This window comes from Buteo buteo, chromosome 11, assembly GCF_964188355.1.
Source record: "Buteo buteo chromosome 11, bButBut1.hap1.1, whole genome shotgun sequence".
NCBI lineage: Eukaryota > Metazoa > Chordata > Aves > Accipitriformes > Accipitridae > Buteo > Buteo buteo.
The window spans coordinates 6,738,940-6,760,284 of record NC_134181.1 but is presented as its reverse complement, the minus strand read 5'-3'; the positions used below and the strand labels follow the sequence as shown (position 1 = coordinate 6,760,284).

General features: G+C 42.5%; 2 protein-coding genes across 3 annotated transcripts in view; one reads left to right on the top strand and one right to left on the bottom strand.

Moving 5' to 3' along the window:
• Positions 1 to 4,700, top strand: part of WWOX (WW domain containing oxidoreductase) — a 535,055-nt gene extending 530,355 nt beyond the window's left edge. For both annotated transcript variants that reach the window (XM_075039972.1, XM_075039973.1), the window contains one exon: positions 4,398 to 4,700. In XM_075039972.1, the coding sequence (XP_074896073.1) occupies positions 4,398 to 4,586 (189 nt within the window). In that variant the 3' untranslated portion in view covers positions 4,587 to 4,700. The remainder of the gene's footprint in view (positions 1 to 4,397) is intronic.
• Positions 4,701 to 4,926: 226 nt separating this feature from the next.
• Positions 4,927 to 21,345, bottom strand: part of MAF (MAF bZIP transcription factor) — a 194,074-nt gene continuing 177,655 nt past the window's right edge. Inside the window, exon 3 of the mRNA XM_075039983.1 lies at positions 4,927 to 5,708. The gene's annotated coding sequence lies outside the window, so the exon portion shown is untranslated. The remainder of the gene's footprint in view (positions 5,709 to 21,345) is intronic.

The window sequence follows — 21,345 nt, the reverse complement described above, 5'->3', positions numbered from 1 at the left end:
TAACTGGCCTTTATGCTTAATTTTTCATAAGAAAATAAAACCCTTCTTTTCAAAGAAGCTGATCCCATCTCACTGGCAGGCAATGTTTAGTGCTGTCTGCGTGCCCTTAACAGAGTTTAGAGTAGATCTTATTCATTTATAGTTGATAAATATACAGATAAGTTATGGCTTTGTTTCTATTATTTATATGCTTGGTATGCAAACTTGCTTCAGAACAGGAATCTAATTTTAGAAAATAAACATGCACTTGAAAGTAGACAAATCTGAAAACTAAACATTAACTGTGTAATATGTTTTCTTATCAGGAACATAAATGGTATCTTAGAATACTAACGGATGCATTACATATATTAATGAGGGTTTTACCGTACAGTGTATCTCAAGAACCCCTTTTCTTTTACTGTTAAGATATTCAATATTAATTTGTATTCAGTGCCATCAGTTACAAATTGACAGCTAGCAGTTATGAAATAAATGCCTGTGAACTAGTAGCTACTTAGTATTTTCATCTCAACAAAGGATTTTGGAAGGATGGATAATTGAGATCTTTGAGCCTCAACTATAAATAAACAGCAACTGCTGTATAAATCCCACCCTGCTGCAGTTGAAGATTGTATTACAAAACTGACAAATGATTTGCGGAAGAGAATGATGAACCCTTATTACTAAGACACTCTTCAACTTAATCCAAAACAAGATTCCCGGGTAATTTTACGTACGCTAGAAAGATTGATAGCGTGGTGCTTGCCTAGCAGCTTTCAAATGTTTGACTGGATCGGAAATGGCATTGAGGCATGATTAAAGATTCAGTTGGGCTTCTCACAAATTCTTTATCCTGTGTATTCATCATTGCAACCCGCTGCCTTTGTTGCAGGTTAAAGAAGGCTGACCCCCAGCTCTGGTGATTAGCACCCTGTACAACTGACAGACGTATGGAAAAAAAAAAAGTTTAGGTTGCCCAGCGCTTTTAGCATTGTTTATCAGTTGAAATTGTTGGGGGGGGGGGGGGGGGCGTTAATCACAATAGATCAGGGAGAGTCTGTGACAACTGACAGGCTCATTGTTTAAGACATTTTTTAACGAAGTTGTTAACATTAATTCTTTTATATAGTACTCTAATCTTCTTCAAATTATGTTCTGACATGGCACAAACCGCTTGGCATTGAAAGTCATTCAACAGTGATTAAAGTGCTCTTTTTATCGGTTTAAGAATGTTTCATCTTGTATCAGCAGTATGGAATTGTTTACTAATTAGATTCCCTAACATCCTCTGCTGTCGTATGCTGATGATATGTGAACAGGAAAGCTGATGAGCAAAAAATTAAAACTTGTTATTAAACTGTCATAAGGCCCAACACATAAAGATGTCATTCAAAAGACTGTGTTCATGAGGGATAAACAATATTTACTGAGAAACTAAGCGGTTTCTCAGCCTGGCTAGGCATGGCTGGCAGTGCAGGCATTCTGCAGTTACCCTCAGCTCTGGCTCTTCCCGGAGGTTTGTGGTATCTGAGTCATAGACGCAAAGGCGGAATTTGTCCCTTGAGGACCTTCCCGTTCAGCACGGCGTACATGGGCCTCCTAGGCATCCCGCTTGGGTGGGAAGTTGGGCTAGAGACCTCCTAACATCCCTCCCAACCCAGAGTGTGATTCGATTCCTGTGATTCTGTGACACTCGTGGGACCCTGTCCTCGGGCAAGTCACTTAGGCAGATCCTCAAGTGTCTGAATGCAACTGGCTCACATTCACCAAAAGCAATTAGATGCTTCAGTGGCTTTGAGAATCTGGGTTTTACCTTCTGTTTCGTAGTTTTGCCATCTGAAGCAAGCTCCTAGGCTTGATAAGTTCATGTTTGTCCATTATTCTGAGATATTAAAGCTTTACCCTCTGTCAACGAAGGGATAAATATGACTGAATTTCTCTTAAGTAATAAGAAAGGTACTTTTCTTTCAATGATAGAACCATTGAACTTACTTCTTCCAAAACAGCCAACATGATTGAAACATTTAGAAAGAAGTAAAGATATACACAGCCAAAAAGCAAATGGCACATTGCTTACATCCAGTTCTCAGGGAAACACTGGAGGCATCGCAAGATAAAGTGCTTTGGGCTTCCAGCCACATAATCTTTTATCGCTTAAAGTAAATATCCTACGCTCACACAGGGAAAACTATTCTCTTCTTTTGGAACCTAGGTTGTGTCAATGTTCGAGGTATAAAGCACTGCTGTTATACTGTGGGACATTTTTCTGCCCGCTGAGAATTTTGTTTAAAAGTCATCAAATTTGACTCATTTGAAAAGATAAATTATTGTTTGGTTTGGATTTTAAACTGCTCTGATAAACTTCCATTTTATGAATTAGCTGAATTCTATTAGAGCTAGCCTGAGTTTAGCTTGGCTGGACGGATGCTTTTCAGCAATAGCTTAAGGGCTCTCACTCTGCATTGAGCAATTTAGTTTAATTTTACCTTTCTAATAAAAGTCCAGTTGAATTGCTTGCAAAAACCTAATAATACTCTTCAGGGGCTTTGAATCATTCTAAACAGCTGAATACGGTGATCATACCTGTGCTGTGGAGCTTTATAGGATAGTTCAAATGAGCATAGGAATTTTATTGTTCTCTATTAATATTATTTTTAGTAGAACTCTCTTCCATTTCTGCTACCGCCTTTAAGATACTTTCTCTTTTTTAAAAAAGATATTGGTTTAATAAGAGGATTACTATGTATTATACTAACTTTAAAAATATTTTGGTCTGTTGATAAATATATGCCTTTCAAAATACTTAATACAGACAGTTTTGCTTTACCTTGTGATGGGAGATCATTTCTAAGCTGTGGAGTCATCATTATCAGTTTAATCCCATCTTCTGAGAAAAATGCATGTCTTGCAAACAAATATGCCTTTCTTTGCCGTTACAAAATTGAGGTGCCTCAAATAAGGAGAATTGGGGCTTTTTAGACTGCTTGCTGCCCTTGAAGGATGAGAATGCAAAGTAGAGGTCTTCTGCAGGTTGACCCCCTAACAGCACCCTGAGTTTCCTTGGCTGTGACAGTGAAAGGCCAGAAAAAAAGGGACTGGAGGAAAATCACAAGAGACTGAAGCCTATTCTCTTTCCACATTAAATTATCCTAATGTGGCAACATCTAATTTCTCTTCGTTTACTTTTTCAATCATACTTGGCAGCCTCTTTATTCTGATTCCTATCAGCTTGTAATTAGTTACCACAGAAAGGACTAAGATGTACGTAAATAATCATAAGATGCCAGATAAACTGTATCGGTTTAAAATTAGTGTTGTGTCTTGCTATGCGCTCTCACCTATTATCTTTAATTATAGTTTACAAAGCAATCTAGCTTCTTGCCCTCTTTACAGCTATTCTGGCATTGCGCTTTTAATCTGTGCCAGAGAGTAGCCCATCGTCGGTGCCGGGGTGCTTGTCCCAACCCTGTGGCCTCGGTCTCCGGGTTTCTGTTAGAGAAATTCAGAGAAACCCGTTCTTCCTGTCTGAACATAAGTTGACTTGGTATGAAAAAGAAAAAGACAAAGAAAAAGAAAAAGCCAGAAAAAGAAAAAGCCCCTCCTGATCCACAAAAGCCTCTAATCTACCCGCTCCATTTCTTAAAGCATTATAAGACATGAGAAATGGTTGTTACAGAACAAAAAACCCCACTGGAAAGCCTTGCGTCTCTGCAAGATCAGAACCCCTCTCTGCCTGCAGCAGATAAACATTCTTACAAGGCAGCGGTGACAACTGCCACAGCGAAACCGTTGATCAAAGATGTATGGGCAGGTTTGGCACCAATCCCGATTGCACTTTACATGATAGGTCTTAATTGGAGTGCCCAGGTTAATTTTGTACAAGAGGTTTGAGAAACCCAAACAAACAAAATACCTGCATCAGCCTGCATTGCTGGTCAGGATTAGGAAGCGTGGGCACCCAAGGTATATACGGTAAGCGCTTTCTGTGTTGCAGAGGGAAACCAGGGAGTTTTGAGGTGCTGCTTTTAAAACCTGGCTCAACTATTCTGCTTCAAACACCGCCTGGGCAGACCTTGCCCCTCTGCATCAGGCCGGACTCTCCCTGCCGCCGATCCAGGTTTTTTCCTGAAAAGGGGCAAAAGACCCGAGTCCGGGGCTGTGGTTCAGGATCGTCTTTTTCTTTTCTTTTGCTCTGAGAGGAAAGGAAAAGAAAAAAAGTCTTCGCTGAGGTGTCTTGTAACTAAGAGGCCGGCAGGCAGCACCTTCAGCAGGGTTTCAGCACAGCCGCGATGCTTTTCACCGATGCTTTCGTAAGAGACAGCTTCAAAGGACTGCAGTCAAAATTACAACGATAAAATATCTCTCTATCTAGTTATATAGGGTTTTTTTCGTGTTTTTTTTTTTTTTAATTCCAGCAACAAGGAGCTGCCACAACTGTCTACTGCGCCACGGCGGCGGAGCTGGAGGGCCTGGGCGGGATGTACTTCAACAACTGCTGCCGCTGCCTGCCGTCGCAGGAGGCGCAGGGCGAAGCGACGGCCGCGGCCCTCTGGGAGCTGAGCGAGAGGCTGATCCAAGAACGAATTGGCAGGCAGTCCAAATAACAGGGAGCTCCTGGAAGGATCAAAACACACGAGCGTGTGCACGCTGAAAACTGCCAACACTGGAACCTGTCCAATCTTATCATCTAGAGGGTTTCCATATACCTCAGATACAGATTAACCAGTGTTAAATGAAATAATAGCAGTCACAACATAGTGAAAAATGTTAAGTACTAATGGGAAATGGGGAATACTGCGGGTTAAAGGGACAATGCGGCTTCCTGGGGCTTAGTTAGTCTTGGTTCTCTTTCTTTTGATTATAGCCTGTTCAAAGTGTAACCCAAGGAGGCATCTTTTGTCTTGTTTTAGAAAAGCAATGCTGCAGATATTTTCTGTTGTTTTGATTAATGGGTAGGTACGTAGCCCGATATGGGATTTCCTCTTTATTTTGATAATTACTGTCTGTTAGGCTTTAGGTATTGATTGGGAGATGGTAGCTGTGTTGATTCTTTTTCCCTACAAGGATTTTATTGGGTGTGGCAAATAAAAAGATAATTAAGGAAAGAAATCTTTCCTGCCCTTAACTGCTGGCTGCAAATACATCTGCGCTGTCTAGAAAAGAAGGTGCAAGAAGACATCTGAACAGAAATGGTAAAGTCACAGCTAATTAAGTATTTCTGATTTTTTCTTAAAAGATTATAATAAAAGATATGTTGTAAACCATTCCCTAAATACCGTTGAGTTAGCAAAGATGATGTTGTTTCCTTAAGAACACACAGAGCGTAATCAGGGGTTTAAATGGTATTTCCATCCATTTCTCAGTTCACAGTTTTAAGGAGTTTTTTTCTTTGAAAGTTCACAGTTTCTCAGTTCTCCTGATACTGTATCCCATTCCAAATCTCTCTTTTTTTTCCTTCAGTTTAAATTCAATAAAACAACATGCTTGCTTGAATATTGTCACCTGAAGAGAAAGTTTGTCTCATTTCTGCAAATGTCTTAGTTCCAATTTTATTTTTTTTTTAGAAAAGAAAACTTGAGGAAAAATAAAGAGCTTCTTGTTGATGCCAAGAAAACGCTGTTTTTTTTCTTGTTTCTTTCTGAGTTCATTTTTTGTATTTTGTGCTTTGTAGCTGTCTTCGCGCCAGAAGGTTGTCCTAAGCCATCCCCAGTCCAGCATCACATTTTCTGTAGACAGAATATAAACAAATAAATAGAAGGACACATTGTTAATAGAAGCTTATTTGATCCCCTTATTATTTATGATTTATTGCTAACAGTCTGCCTTCCGTGATTTTTCTTGTCTGCAATCATGGTGCATTTGATTAGTTGTCGAATAGGTGTTAAAGTCAAGGCATGCATTCACCTGGAAGAAGTAGCCATAGCATCCTCCCATCAAAAAACCCACCACACTTAGGTAAGGAAATATGATAATGCGGTGTAACAGCTATACCTTACAGTCATATATTACAATTTGGTTTGACTCTTTATTTTTTTGAGTTTACAGCTAATTCTGGTTCAGTGAGAGCTCTTCTCGGGTAAGTGGTGGTCAGTCTTCTCTGTGCATAGGGGTTGAAATAAATACTCTAAGTATCTATAAGTCTCAATCTGTGAAATCAAATTTCTTCTGAGTGAACAGGGGGAACCTGGGAGCCACTGTCCTCAGATCTAGGGTGAATTAGCTGACCTGGCTTTATATGGAATAAATAAGGTGGGCTTTTTTTCCCCAAAGCCCTTGGCATCCTTCAAGCTTTTGCTCAAGTGCAGCCTCAGCCACTCCCTACTTGGCCACTTCCTTACCTGATGCCACAGTCTTTCCTGAAGCAGCAGTAAAGAATATATGGCCTTACTTATACCTGCTGCATCACCTGTGCAGCAACAGCCTTCAGTAAATAAGCAATCCTGCCTACCTGTCTTCCTCTACTATCTGCAGCAAACCCCTTCCCCAAGGCCAGCACATCCTACTGAGATTGTTCCTGCACGGAAACGTTTGGTGGAATGAAGAAATAAAAGGGGCTATTCCAGAAAGAATAACACATCTTTTCAGCCTTTTTGTAAAAAAAAAAAAAAAAAAAAAGTGGGGGGGGGGCTGTGGAAACAAAACCTCTTTCTTGTCTCCTAGAAGTTTTGTCCAGCCTGTGCTGCACGGACCAGATACTGGTATAGTGTAATGTCTAAAAACTACTGGCATGGGTCAAAGTGTTTGCCAGTTGAGGTGATGGTTACAGTCAAATTCCTTGTATTGTCTGGAGTTTATCTGAGGAGAAAAACTGATTAACTTCTGTTACCTGTGCAACAGCCTTCACAAATGCATTATTTTTCCTTTTCACAGCCAAACAGAATTACTCTCATATAATAATACAGCCAGTCTATGACAGCAGAGCTTTGCATCAGAAGTTGGCATTGCTGGATTAAGAAGAGGCAGTAATTAAGCAATGCTGGGAGCTCCGCACTCCCCCGAAGGCCTGGGCCTTATGCTCCATTTAGGCAAACATTAATAACCAATAATGAACACCCTGTCATTCCTTATTGCTGAAATATTGCATGCTTTTATGAGAATTCAGTACTTAAAGAGATTGCCTGCCTTCCTTCAAAGAATATCTGGGAGGTGGTTTTCCTCCGTACGCAGCTCACTATTTCAGTGTTATGAGGTAAAAGCATTTTTAATGTTAGCATAGTTTTGCATTAGTATGTAGTAAGCTTCCTCCCTAACTTCACCTAGTTGGTTGGGTTCCTCTGGTTCCTATTTCTGGTTAATAAATATTTATTGACACTAGTGTATTACCCTGTCTAAAATTTCACTGTCACAATTTTCTCCAACTCAGATAAAATGACTTGCTCTCCGTTTCTTTCTTTCTTACTTTTTCTTTCACTCTCTCTTTCTCTCTTTCTCTTTCTTTCATTCTCTCTTTTTCTCTCCTTCTCTTTCTTTCTCTCCATTTTTCCTCTCCACCTCTCTGTACTCCTCTTTGTCTCTCTCTCCTGTGTTGAGATAGCCAGCATAAAAAAGCTTTTTTTTTTTTACCATTTTCATTCCAAATAAAAAAATAATGGCACAAAGCTGCAGAGCATTTGCTTCTATTAGAAACACTTGTGAAAATAATTTTTCTTGCACTCTCAGCTTGGTTTCAGCACAGGAGGGATGTGCAGGGGACATTAAAAACCAAAAAGCAATTGAAAAGCAACAGACTCCAAACCCTCCATTTTAATAACCTAGATGTGCCTAAGTCATTGGCTTTCAAATATATTTTGGTGTAAAATTTGGCACATTTACAGCCGGTCAGATTTATTTATTTGACTGGCTTACATTTTTCCGGTTGATTTACCTGAGGCAATGTCTCTGTGAATTACTCCACAATGCATTGACTCCAGTGTTCATTAAAGGTAGTTAAGTGATCCTGTGTCTAATATTAAAGCAAACCCCATTAACCTTAACTAGTATCATATCAGCAAAACAAAAAGAACTGAATAAAGCAAAATAGATCCGGTATTTATAGTTCTTGGAAAAGATCCAGCAAACTTACATCAAGCTCCTAATAGTCCTAATAAGCACTTGCTAGTTATCCCCATAAAAAAGGAGGCGGCTGGGTAAGGACTGTCTCTCTGACGCACCGCTCAAGCCCCACGGGACTTTCTGAAGGGGAGGTGTCGGAAGGCGAGGATGCCACAGAGCATTTCCCACCCACATGCTGAAGGGCGTTGCTTGACCCTTTCCCCTCTGCTTTCCCTCCAAAGTCAACATTTCTCATTTTAATGGTGATTTTTTTTTTTTTTTTTTTGCCTCTATATGGGTACCCTGGATCTGCAAGTCCATGGAGGTGAGCGAGCAAACTCCCTTGCTGGGAATGAAGAGCCAGCAGAAGCTCTTGGGGGAATGGAGGTGCCGTTTCCATCGGTGACAGCTTCCGCTGCTGTCCGGGCAGCAGATGTTGCCTGTGGTCTGCCCAGAAAGGAACTGACTGCTGGGACCTCTACTTGCAAAATCAGATCGAGGTGAACCAGCAGAAACCCATGCCAAGTCTTGACTTTTTTTTTTTTTTACCCACTTTTTCTTTTGACATCTGGAAGACAAATTTCAGATATTCTCAGAGCAGGTAGGGATTTTTATTAGAGAAAGTCCTTCCAGCAACACGGCAATAATTTGACTTATATCAAGGTTGAATAACTCCTTGTCAGGTGTTAAGCTCGTGACCTTTCAAGCCAAACACACTTATACTAACCAGTTTACCATTGGAATGATCAATATCTTGTAAGTGAGAAAGTCTAGACAGATCTTATTTTGTCCTTTGGTATCACTTGTGGCTTTGGAATTGATCATTATATGTGGCTGGGGAAAAATTGCCTATACATTTCATGCTCTGTATGTATCTTGACAAGGTTCTCTAGGATTGTATTTTCATAATCTGAATGGCAGTGGAACAGCTGCTCAGACTGTGCAAGCCCTTCTTATCAGGCTGAATTTAAGCTACGGTAATTACTCTTTCTCCTTATGTATTTCTTTTTTAAACAAGCGTGTACTATACATTAAAATGTATGGTTGGGGCGGCAGGGGGGCATGCTGAGAAGCTTGGAAAATGCTGCTAAAATCTATTTCTTTCCATCCACAGTGGCTGATGTAGGCTTGTATTTTATTCTAAATGTAAGCCCACGTCTCCAAAGCAGGATCCCAACCTACGCAGGGAATACATTGTTTTATTAACAAATCTTTTAGAGTCAAGATGCCCTGAGACCAGAGGCAGTTTAAGAAAACCCGAATAGCTCTTGGTAATACGGGGCAGTGACACTACTGACTGAAGTCTTCAACCGGTCCCTTTGCAAAGAGGTTCCGTAGCGAAACCCGTCCCCATCCCCAGGGGAAGAAGGCGAGTCGTCGCCAGGAGCACAGCGCCCGGACGGGGACCCTCGCAGCCAAACTGTCCGCCTGCTTCAGCCTGCAATCGCAGAGAGCTGCGCTGACGCCAGGCACCGAAGGTGCCTGGATGACACGGCGATGGAAGCATTGAAATACGGCAGACAGATGCACGACTGTTTGCTGATGTCCTTCACCGTGAGATGGAGGCAATGGGAAAATAGAGAGGTATCTTGGAGAGAAAGAATGTGCTGCTTTTCTCTTGACTTTTTTTTTTTTTTTACAGTGCTAACTGTGTTATTTACTAGATGCCTTTTCTGGGCTGTGCTTTTTCTTCTCTCTCCCACCCCTGTTGCGTTTGCAGAGTACTTTCCAATGGGTGTTTCGTGAATTAGCTTCATGCTTTAAAAGAGAAGATTGCTCTGGCAGAGAACAGCATAGTTGTAAAAGTGTCAAGGTGTTATGAATGTCCTGATGATAGAGCCCAGTTGTTATCTGCTGGGTAGTGAGGGAGGATAGCTAATGATGTGCAGCATGTAAACCGTTTGTTGCTCTAATCCATCTGTGTGGAGAGGAGTGAAAAAGAGGGGCGAAATCCTGGGAAAATTACTTGGACAGCTGGAGATAAAGTGTGTACTGATGGAGTCATCCAGAGGTAGCTGTCAACATGAGCTGTGTTTGCATATAATCCAAGCGATGCACAATGATTCCTTTTGGTATTTTTTTTTATGGGGGTTCATGTGTCTGTGCACAGACCTTAATTACTATCCAGTATCTCTTACCAACTGGGCTCCAGTTTTAAGTGAGGAATGTGATTTTAATCAATTCGTGGCTGAGTGGTGGAGAGAAGTACTACAAACAGACCAAAGCAAGACATACGGATCCCTTTGGAGGACCTGAATTAAATGAGAAGCAGTCATTTTATTAATTCTGCTGTGTTTTATAGACCTTTTATATGGAACATTACCCATACAACTTCACTATCTAATTAAAAAGGGCTCTTATCAATTTGCTGGGCAGTTGCTTATGCAAAAAAAAAAGAGAGGAAGAAATAATATATATTTTTTTTTGAGTCCCAGAAAATCATCTACCTTAAGGGGGTACAGAACAGATTGCCAAATGCCTGGTGAGACTATTTTGCCTGGTTATCTTCACTCTTTTAAAAGAACTGTTATAAAAACTGAACATTAGCCAACGCTTTGGGACTGAAGTCTGCACCATGCGCATTGTTCATATGGAAACCTTACGCAGGTCTGGTGCGGAGCCCGCGGATATGGGAGCACAGTCTAAATTAGGGACTTTGTATATTGGATTTACACGATCCCTCCTGGCAAAGCAGGCACCCTTTTCCTTGAGCTGGCGTAGGCCTTTAACAGCAGCAGTTTGAGCAGCTCTGTAATGTTCTTAGTGGGCACCGAGATACGTGTGTGATGCTTGCGGGCGTGAAACGTGCAAGCTTTTTGCAAAGGAAGGAGAGAGAAAGCGAGGGCGTGGGAGCCACGCCGGTCCCAACTCTGATCATCACATCAACTCGTAACTAATGGCCTTAGAATGGACTTTGCGTCTTGCAGGCGGCCTGAGAGGAAGGGCAGGAGAGATGGGGAAAGGTTATGGAAACGGGTAGCGCCTTTCCGTGGGCAGCGCTGCCGCCTGGTTTATGTGCGGGATGCAGCTGAAGCCGTCCCAGCGCCTGACAAGCAGCGTCACAAGAAACCAAGCAGGAGGGAAGGGGGAAAAAAAAATGTCTTCTAAACCCCTTGCACCTCCATAAACCCTTACTTTATGTGGCGTATTGGATTTTACAAGCACAGAGTCTGCTGGGAGCTGTCTGCCGAGCACACAGTTAGCAGTGATTGAACACCAGCATTTTAGCATTTTGACTTAAATCCAGTGTAAACTTGTAAGTGAACTGCTGGCCTGGGCTCGGTCTCTGGTGGACAGCAGTCAGCAATGCATCACAGGCTGCGCAGCCCACGGAGCGCCCGGCCGGTGGCCGCGGGTCACAGTTCAAAAGCAGCCTGAAATTTCGCTTCAATGGATCCTGAAGTACCTCTCATCCCAGGGAAGGCTTTACTTCTCTCCCTCTCTTTCCCTCCCAGCATTGAGCCAGCGTGGCTGGAGAAGAGAGGAGAAAAGGAGCCAGTGCTGAGACCATCACTAATGTACCTGGACTACAAACAAACCAGAAGTATTTTCCTTCCAGCAAAGCTGTTCCTTTAATCTTTATGAGCAGGAGAAATTCATGCATTACAGAGGCACAAAAATGAAAAGGGAAGGGCGGGTGGGAATAGCTGCATTAGAATTAAGCCCTGTTTTTAATATGACACCTGTCAGACTTATTGTTAAAAATATGGAGAAAGGCTCCCTTCAGAAATAATAACATTGCAGCAAGGTTAGTTATAACACGGTGAGTCCTGTCAACAGCCGCAATTAGAAGTTGTTTACCATCGAGCGAAATAGCTCTGCAGCATCGGGGCTGTATGGACGTTACGTGTTGTTTCAGCCCAAGCCGAGGGCTCACAGCTAATCCTCTTCTCCAACACAGCGCGCAGCCAAGATGGGAGATTCGTCCCCGCAATCACATTACTTTCCTAATGACACTATCACCCAACCAGGGATTAAGTGCTGCTTTACAGTCAATGAATGGTGTCACCAGGTTTAGGCTGCTAAACAATTAAAGGGTCAATTTACAGCATGTTAGTGGGTGGGGGTGAAGGGCAGGGGAAGGGGGGATGACTGGCAAGGAGAGCCCCTGATAAACAAGAGCTGTCAGAGAGCCCTACCCTGCAGGGGCAACTATTTCTGTCAGCTGGCTATTAAAAGGCATCCTTCGCCGTCGCAATTAAGCCCCTCCGCCGGGGCCAGCGCGCCGCTGCTGTGGCCACCCGGCAGAAATCCCCTTCTGCGGCGGCTGCCAACTGCGACGCGGTATTTGCAAGTCACCCGGCACTGGTAGTTAAACTCAGACCACAAAATTAATTTCATTTATGCCTTCAGCCAGATTTCAAAGTAAGGCTCTGGAGACATAGGAGAAATTAATTTATTAAAAAGCAATAGCTTGATAATGCACATGATGATAGAATAAATGAATCTGTTCAATATCTTATAAAACAGTTGGCAATCCCATAATAGAGCATTCATTGTCAATTTAGTAGCTTGTCTCATTATACTCTGCAAATAGTAGTAAAATGGTGTATTATTCATGAACCAACATGCTTTAATTACTTTTAGTGCACATTTATTTTTTCAAATGTAATATGAGTTAGATTCATCTATAACTGTAACTCAGCTTATGAATCTTGAAGCGGTAACACAAACTGGAAGAGAAATTTTACGAGCACAGGAGTCAGTTTCTGGGAAGTTTGTAACATTTCTATATGCTGTGAAAGCAGGTCCTAAAACGCCAACCTCGGATATGGTCCCAAAGTTCGATTATAGCTGATAATACTTTAATAAATACAATATTATTATTTGATAATTTCATCAAATGTAATTTCATGTTTCATCATTTGCTAGGGTTGTTTTTTTTCCCTGCCATAAAGCAAATTCTTAAATCGAATATGGTTTATTTGTTGGCTTTACAAATAGAAATTGTCTTGTTACCACTCCCTCCCTTCTTGGCTTCTGAAACAAACACACACTTTTCACCAGCTTAATTTGCTGTGAAGGTCTCACATACGTACAGCCAAGGTCAGTGAAAGTCCACTGCTCATTTCAATTAAAATGTTTGTGAGGATTTATAACTAATAAACTGATCTTGCCTATAATAACAGATTTCCTTAAGTCGGTCTTGCCACTACTAAGTATAATGTTGCAGCACATTGTTGATTTCTATGTACACAGAAAAAAGAGCACTGTAAAATAAGATGACTTAAAAATGCAATTAAAGTGTAAATCTTTACACCCATTAACATTTAGGGTCCATTAGCTTACTTTGTCTTTTACAATATTAAATGCTAAGATGTTTTGCTTTTGTTCTGTAACAGTATATTCTAGTTCTATTTATAATACAAATGTAATTTAGCTCCCAATAAATCTTGGCTTTAATTGGTTATTAAGTATGTGCTACCATGTCATAAATTTCAACCACAGAATTTCTTTTTCTTCCCGTTCATCTCTATGGCTTTGTATTCTGGGGTCAGGTACGGGGTTTTGCACCATCATAAATATTAAGCTCGTCTGAGCATCCCCCTGCCAGAACTTGAATGGGGGGGGCATCACCCTAATGCTGAGCCCTTCAGTAGGTGCTATGGGGCAGGTAGACCTGGCCTCCCCCCCCACTCCACCCCGGGGAGTAGAATCCAGCCTTGTACCTGCCCACGGGGGTGTGGGGGGGGATGCAGCCTGTGAGGTTAACGGTTACCCCAGCTTTAAAGCTGAATTTATACAGGGACTTCAACTGATTTTCCCAAGGGAAAATGTTTTTGCAGCGTCTTCGGTCTCTTCGCGGTGACTCAAGGTGCGAGTGGCTGGCCTCTGGCGTGGGGGCTGTCTCTCCCGGGCAGGAGATGAGGTTGTGGTCTGATGTACGGCCAACGCTGGAGCTTTGGCACTACTAAAGGTTGCAGAGGGTATAAATCAGGGCCGAATTTCACTCTCTTGTCCTTGATGTTATCTTCTGCTTTGAAAGGTGTCCAAACTATGGCTGCACAGTTATGACTCTTTTCCTCAGGCCTCAGTAAGCACAATTTAGACTAGTTTTTATTGGTCACTGAGGATGAGTTTCTAAGGTGTTTTAGATTCAAGAACTGGGGTAATAGCATTGTGAGGGCATGGCCCAGTTTCCTTTGTAATCCTGATTTCAGTTCCCAATAGTAACCTGAAGCCATGACTGTTTAATCCTTAATTCCTGCCACAATTAACATCTCATATTCAGGAGGCCTTCTCTGAGATTTGGAAGGAAATCTGTCCCCAGCTAGGTCAGCCCTAGCCGGTCTCTTTACTAAATGGGAAGGGATCCTTTTCAGCTTGAGTCAAATACAGTAACACCTCATTTAATGGGGCAATAGAGCAGAGAATCTGTTAGCCGGCTCCGGTCGGATGCGGTACGAATCAACATCCTTGCAATTAGAGCTAGAGAGGAATGCGAGCACACAAACTCATAAGCTACTAATGAACTATTTGAGCAATTCTACAGGTATTTATATAAGGCTGAGACAGCATCTTCAGCTGAAGAGATACCCCCTCCCATGTATTCCCAAGGAAGTTTGAACTGAAGTGAAATTTCTTTATGTAAATACAGGCAACGCTGAGAGACCCGCATTTTCTGTCTCCTCTGTGCTTGTGGCTTTGGGGTTGTGCCGGCAAACAAACGGGGCCTGTTCTGCAGCGACTTTGTTGTATGTCAGTGCCTACAAATGTCAGTTTGCCGTCTCCTCACCAACATTTTTACATTTGTGAGTGCGTAACCACACCACTGCAGATGAACCAGAGAACAGCTTTTTTTTTATCCCTTTTCCAGCACCTCTACACCACCTTGCCCAGTTCACAGTTATCCTGGATTTGCCCACCCTCATTTGCACAACTCGGCACTAAATCCCGTCTGGCCGTTCCCCTGTAGGATAATCTCAAAGAGCACCTCAGCTGCGTATGTCATCCCTTTCTCTAGGTCATGGCAGGCGGTTTCCAGGGCAAGCCCCTCTCCACCAAGGGCCCGAGCACGTCAGGTGTGACCAAGGGTGGCTGAAGGACAGCAGCCATCCTACCTGCAGCCCTACGGCAGCGGTTCCCCTACTCCTTCTCATGGGTCAGCAGAGCAAGGTGTAAGGGGAAAGCCCTGGTTTACACCACCACTTCTCTGACCTGGTTCCGAAGTGTTCTTGGGAGCTACCAAGACTTGTTATATGAACTATTTGGCTTGCTCTCCTCTGCATCTGCTTTATACTGGGTCAGCAAACCCCCCAAAAAACTGCAACCAGGATGGTGACCTGTTTGTTGAAGTACTAAAGCAGGTTAAAAGTCCCCCAAACCTGAGCTAAAAATGCCACCGCACAAATAGGCACTCACACTTAAACCCTGCCGAGGCCATCGAAGGCACTGACCGTGCTTACCCCAGAACTCATGCACCGCCGGACTGAGTGGCATGCCATAGCGAGAGCTGAGCAGGGCTTAGGATTTAAAATAAGTAAGTCTGTACATGAGCTCATTATTTCACTGTGCAAATTGTATATGGAGCACTTGAAGTGGGCAGACTTTAACAAACACAGAAAATAACTACCGCAGTTCGTCTGCAAAATAAATAAAGAACAGAGTGAAAAGCCCATACACGATGATCAATTGAACTACACGTCAAACTTCTGCTGCCAAATTGGTCAGTCAGTCATCTAAATATTTGTTTTATGTCCATGAACAAGTAGAAATTACAAAAAAATTAAAAGAAATCATTTTTTTCCAGAGCACAAGCCACAGTCTTTGCCTCAGTGGTCTCATTGGCTGATTAATCCGTATGTTTACCGCACTTTGAATGAAATACAATAGTTCCATCTGAATAACCTGATTAGTCTTAATTTCCTAATTTTTATACCAGTCCCCTGGTTTTTGAACCCTTTGGCAATTTACAGTACTCAAATACTTTCTCAGTTGCAGAGCAGTTGTTCACAGGGATGCCATTCCTCCTGAATGTGAGGTTAATGGCATCTTTTGTACAGATCTACATTCACAGGCACACCCCCATGAATATATGTATATACATGTACAAACATGTGTTTTTATATATCTCTCTCACACACACATTCATATGTACATAGACGGTTTAATATATGATGTGCTTTAAAATGCTTCCCCTCCACCCCCTCCAGTGACGGCATTTTGAATCCCCTGGAATCTGAGTATTGCTGAATCACTTGGACTGTAATTCTGGACCTGACCATGGCTATTTCTTTTACTGCTTTCTCCTCTGCCCCACAATCATTATGCCCTCTGTCTGAAACCACTCCAGCATTTTTTTCTTCAGATGAGAAAGAAACAAAATAAAGAAATCCAGTTCTTCGTCCTTTGTCTCCAATTTTTTTTTGCAGTAATATTTTTATTGGATTCCTGCTTGCCTGATTAGTTATTTTATACATTAGATTTAGCATAGAATTTTATATTCTTTTATCACATATACTTTTCCATTAGACAGTTTAGATGTGTATCTCGTGGTTAGCAAATCTAAAATAAATTTCTTTTTGCAGTTTTCCAAACAGTCCTCCATATTTAAGCCAAGAAGAACCTGAAAACTAATGCAATTGTAACAAGGCAAAAAAGGCATTATTCAGAACTCATGGTGAGCAGAGATTAGGTCAGATGCTCAGTACTGAATCTGCTCCAGTTTGCTTTGAAGCATCCATTCATGTATGTGGACTTGATTGATAGTAAAATGTGTAAAAATGGATCTCCTAAAGAACTTCTAAAACAACCCATTCATAGTTAAATCTGTAACCACAGTTAACTTTCTGGAATGACATTGGTGGCTGTCACAAAATTTATTTGCAAACTGCCTTAAAGTGTGTGCCTTATATCATTGCACATTGTCATGGCTTATTAGGATACACAATACAGACAGAAACTCCTATATACCACTAACCATGAGGAAAACAAGTTTTCAGATTTTTGTTGACCTCCCTAAGTTAAGAATCAATGACTTCAGCTTTCTAAATTCTGGAAATCTGAATGCCTCTACAAAAGCCAGTAGATGAAGCAAACAAGCAAAAAACTCCATAATATTAGAGACTGCCACGGTTGCTTTAAAAAGTAAGTTCACTGAACTAGCAAGAATATCATCCAGTCCTCCTTAAAATTAGTTCTTGGCTCCTGATATCTGTTAACGTATTTGATATACTTTCCCTGATGACCCTGGATGCGTCTGGAGGTTGGTGCTCCAGAGTTCCTGGCTATCTTTATTGTCCCTAACTCACTTTCTCTCCAAGCCTCTTCCTCTGTGCCAACAAAAATATTTCTAGTCCTTCTATCTTCAGCAGCTCACTCTATCAATGCATAACAGATGGACAGTCTTTTCTGCCGAAGAGTGGGACCAAGTGCTTTTGCTGGCTGACAGCGGGCTGGATGAGTGTGCTGAAGTGATTGCAGACCAGGATAAATGAAAGATTTGCGGAGAACATCTTAAAACTATTCATGACAAGGGTTTGCAAGGTGGCTTACTAAAAAAGAACCACGTGAGCAAACATTTACACTTGAAAAACCTCTCACCCCAAGGGAAGCTGTGAGTATTTTGGTGGAGGAGTTTTTTATTTGCATTTTGCAGATGGCTCTGAGGACACCACTGAGCCCCTTCCTCACCATTTCCCACCACCAGCACGTCTCGAGCTCCACCAGAGTTTCTCTCAAGCATGCTTCTTTCCTGTGCTTTTCTTGAAATTTCCCTCCTTGACATCTGTGGCTGAAATCTCGTCCAACTTTGCTGCTTCAAGGTCCTGGTGCTGCAGCTTCTCACTGGGAAGGGTACTCTGCTTGCCAGTGCAGACCCCAGGGCATGCCACTGCCCGTCGGCTTTTTCCTTCCCTTCTGCTGTCACTACCTCTGAAGCTGCCACTTACGTCTAAACCCAAGCATATGCCATCAATGAACCTCTCATATTCATTGATCTTCCTGAGCACATCAACCTGTCTCTCTAAATCTGCGCTCTGATTTTTCAAGTAATAGAAAGAATCCCTCTGGATAACCACATAATCATCTCCTTTTGGCTCCTGGTCAGGCTGCCTTGCTCGTTCTTGCTCTCTCTCTCTCTTTTCTGAATGAGGAAGGTGATAAAAATGCTGCCTTCCCAATTCAGTCTTCTGCAAGGCTTCCTGGGTGCCTCACCAGACCCTCTTGGCTTCCAGCTCTTTGAAGATGAATGAATAATATTCCTCTGAGTTTCTATTATCTGCAAACTACCAATTAAACAGAACCAGCAACCTGAGATAAAAGTCTAGCCTTGGCGAAATCCACAGCAAAATGGACTCAGAAAGCTCAGGATATTTTTACGTATGCAACTGATGGAAAGTTAGAGATGCAGAGCAGGAGGTGGGGGGAGATGCCAAGTATCCCCAACCTTATCAGGGCTCAGATACCCATGGAATAACTCTGTAATTGCTGTGGGACTGCAGCCTAATTATTATATAATTATATAATTATATATAGTTATTTATAAGAGGGGAAGAGGTCAAATTTAGCACATTATCATAAATTCACAAATCAGGAGCTTTATTTTAAAATCTTTGACTGTGTGGCCTTTGATCTTTGAACTGTTTGGTAACTTCAAGCATCATTACCCCATAATGTGCTAGAATGTGCAATTAGTGTGAGTACAATTATATATGGTATGATATTTGTATTGTGTTTAATCCAACTGGTCTGTGAATTTGTATGCTCTGAATAATAATGAAATCCAGGTTTAATTATCGATTTTTTAAAAACGCTTTTAATATTCTGATACTGATGCAGCTAAACATCAAACAGCGTAAATATAACATGAAACTGTACAGCTATTAGGCTAAAATGTGACGATACCCATCCGTCTTTGCTTTTTTCCACTACACCTACCAGTATAGCATATAAGTGATATGATTTATTTATTTTGTTTATTTAGAATTAAATAATAAATAAAAGGACTCCTGCGCAAGGCTGTAGAACCCCCGCCGCACCATCGACAACGCGATGCGATCCCAGCCGCATTAGCGCAATCCTTTCGGCAGGAATTCAGCCCACGAGCCGCCTCCAGGAACACCTTCCCACTTTCTCCTTCTCTCCAAATCCGACATCTTCCGCGGAGGGGCTGGAAGATGCCCCACCGTGGGTTATTTCTGACCCAGACCCAGTCCCCATCCCTGGGGGGGGGTTGCTGCCAGCCGCCCCCTCCCTCCCTCGGCGGCGGGAGCCAGGTCGGGCACCGCCGCTCGTGGTAGCGAAAGGGTCACGTATCAGCTTCCAGCAGCCACTAGCCCCACTCGGCCATACAGGCCACGTAGCACTTCTTAATGAGAGCTTATTTATTTAATTTATTCACACTTAGGTCTTTATCAGGGCTGCCTTCGAGGCTCTCCCAGCTGTGGCGAGGGGCACGCAGGTGGGGCGCAGCCTCTCCAGGGCAGAGAGCCGGCACGGGGGAATCTCATCTCATCTTCCAGGTTTCACGGGCTACGGTGCAGGACTGCAAAACACGTGCCGACCCCACGCAGCAAAGCACTTCAGCGTGTGTTTAACCACGGGTGTGCGAGGGTGCGCTCTGACCGGGATTATTTTTGTGCTAAGCACATGCGAAGATGCTTCTCCAGGTTACTGCCACAATGTTCGGCATGGTCTGAGACTTCGATGACTGAATTTGGCGTAAAAGAGAAAGTGGATGCCTTTATTTTTATGTTTGTCTAGGTGTAAAATTGTCATCAACTCTTTTTTTTCTTTTTTTTTTTTTTTTGCTATGGTACTTTACTGTTTGACACAGCCAGCAAGATAACTGAACAGATAAGTTCTTCTCAAGTGAAATGAAACAGAAATAGCATCTGTCCACAAAAATCAATTTAGAAACTACCTATATATTTGTGGGCTCAGACAATGGGTATGTCCAAAACCATGCCTTCTAAAACCCTTTAAGTGTAAAAAGAAGAAAAAATAATAATACCTGGATGTGAGCTATCATCCATCAATCAGGAAAACTCACTCAGACTCAGGTGCATGAGCCAAAATGAACTTCAGATTGAAATGGATGGGAGACAGGCTACGTTGTCTGATTTGCTTGGGTTACTTCATTATTAATCTCTTTGCTTCCATTTATTTTAATGATCATAGCCAAGAAAGTCTCATTTACGAAGACCACTTTTTTTTTTTTTTTTTTTTAAAGAACTACTTTACGCCATGGTTCAAAGCCACACTGTGCTCTTTTTCTTCCCAACTGCCAAGAGCAGGGCTGCTTTCCTCGCGACTGCTCCAGTTGTATGTAAAACACGTCCTGGTGCCTTGACCTGTGGAGAGGGTTGGTCCCGCAGAGTTTGCATTCGGGAGCCCAGCCAGGTCCCCGGTCACGCACCCCTCTTTGAGGGGAAATTCTCCCTGCACCGTACTAGCAGACAGTGAGAAAACTCCGTGATGGATAACTTAAAGGTTAAAAAACAGAGTTTATCGGAATAGATGCTAATGGGTTTGGCCTTCATGTCTGTGATAGAGGATGAGAGAGATACACTTCAAACTTGCTTTGTCTCATCGCTGTTGCCGCTCCTCCAGCACAGCCGCCTACTTCTCCTTGTGTCCCGTCCTGTCCCCCCCAAACAAAACTCAGGCAGCCAAGTGGGTTTTCCTAAATGAGATACACCTAATTAGTAGCTAGTCATAGACTTGCTGATCAGACAGATTTTCAGCCCTTTGTTTATTACCTAGCATATGCATCCGTAGCGCATTTTTACAAGTAAATATACACATTTCATTAAAAGCACCATCTCCTCTGCTGCTTCCATCGCTTTGTTCTGTAAAAGACTCTTGTAAGTATTCTTGTTTATTCCCTCAGCCAAAAGAAAAAAACACACCTTCCATTATTATATTAACGCAATTTCAACTAATTAATGAATTATTTTCCAGAGTTATATTTATCATTTGTAGCGAGTATGCATAGCAGCAGAGCGAAGCACCGTTCGCCTTGCAGCTTTTTTATGACCAGTAAGTGGGAGCATCGTCCAGTTTGACTTGGTGCAGGTAAGCCTGCTGCGAGGCGAGCGTGGAGAGCTGCACCACTGGTGCGGGAAGGAAACCTAATCTCGGGGAGCGTATGGAACCATGAAACCCTGGGAATGCCTGGGGCTGGCAGGGACCCTGGGAGGGAGGCGGACGGGAGGGCTGCAGCGCCTTGTATCGACCGTCTGCAGGGCTGGGGCTCTGGGGGTTTCCTCCAAGGGTTGCTCAAAGGGGACCGGGGACTGCCAGGCGGCTGCCGTGCCTGGGGATGAATTCGTCATCCCTCCCAGCTCACCTGGGCAGCAGGTAGGCGCTGTGGTACCCGTTTTACAGTCA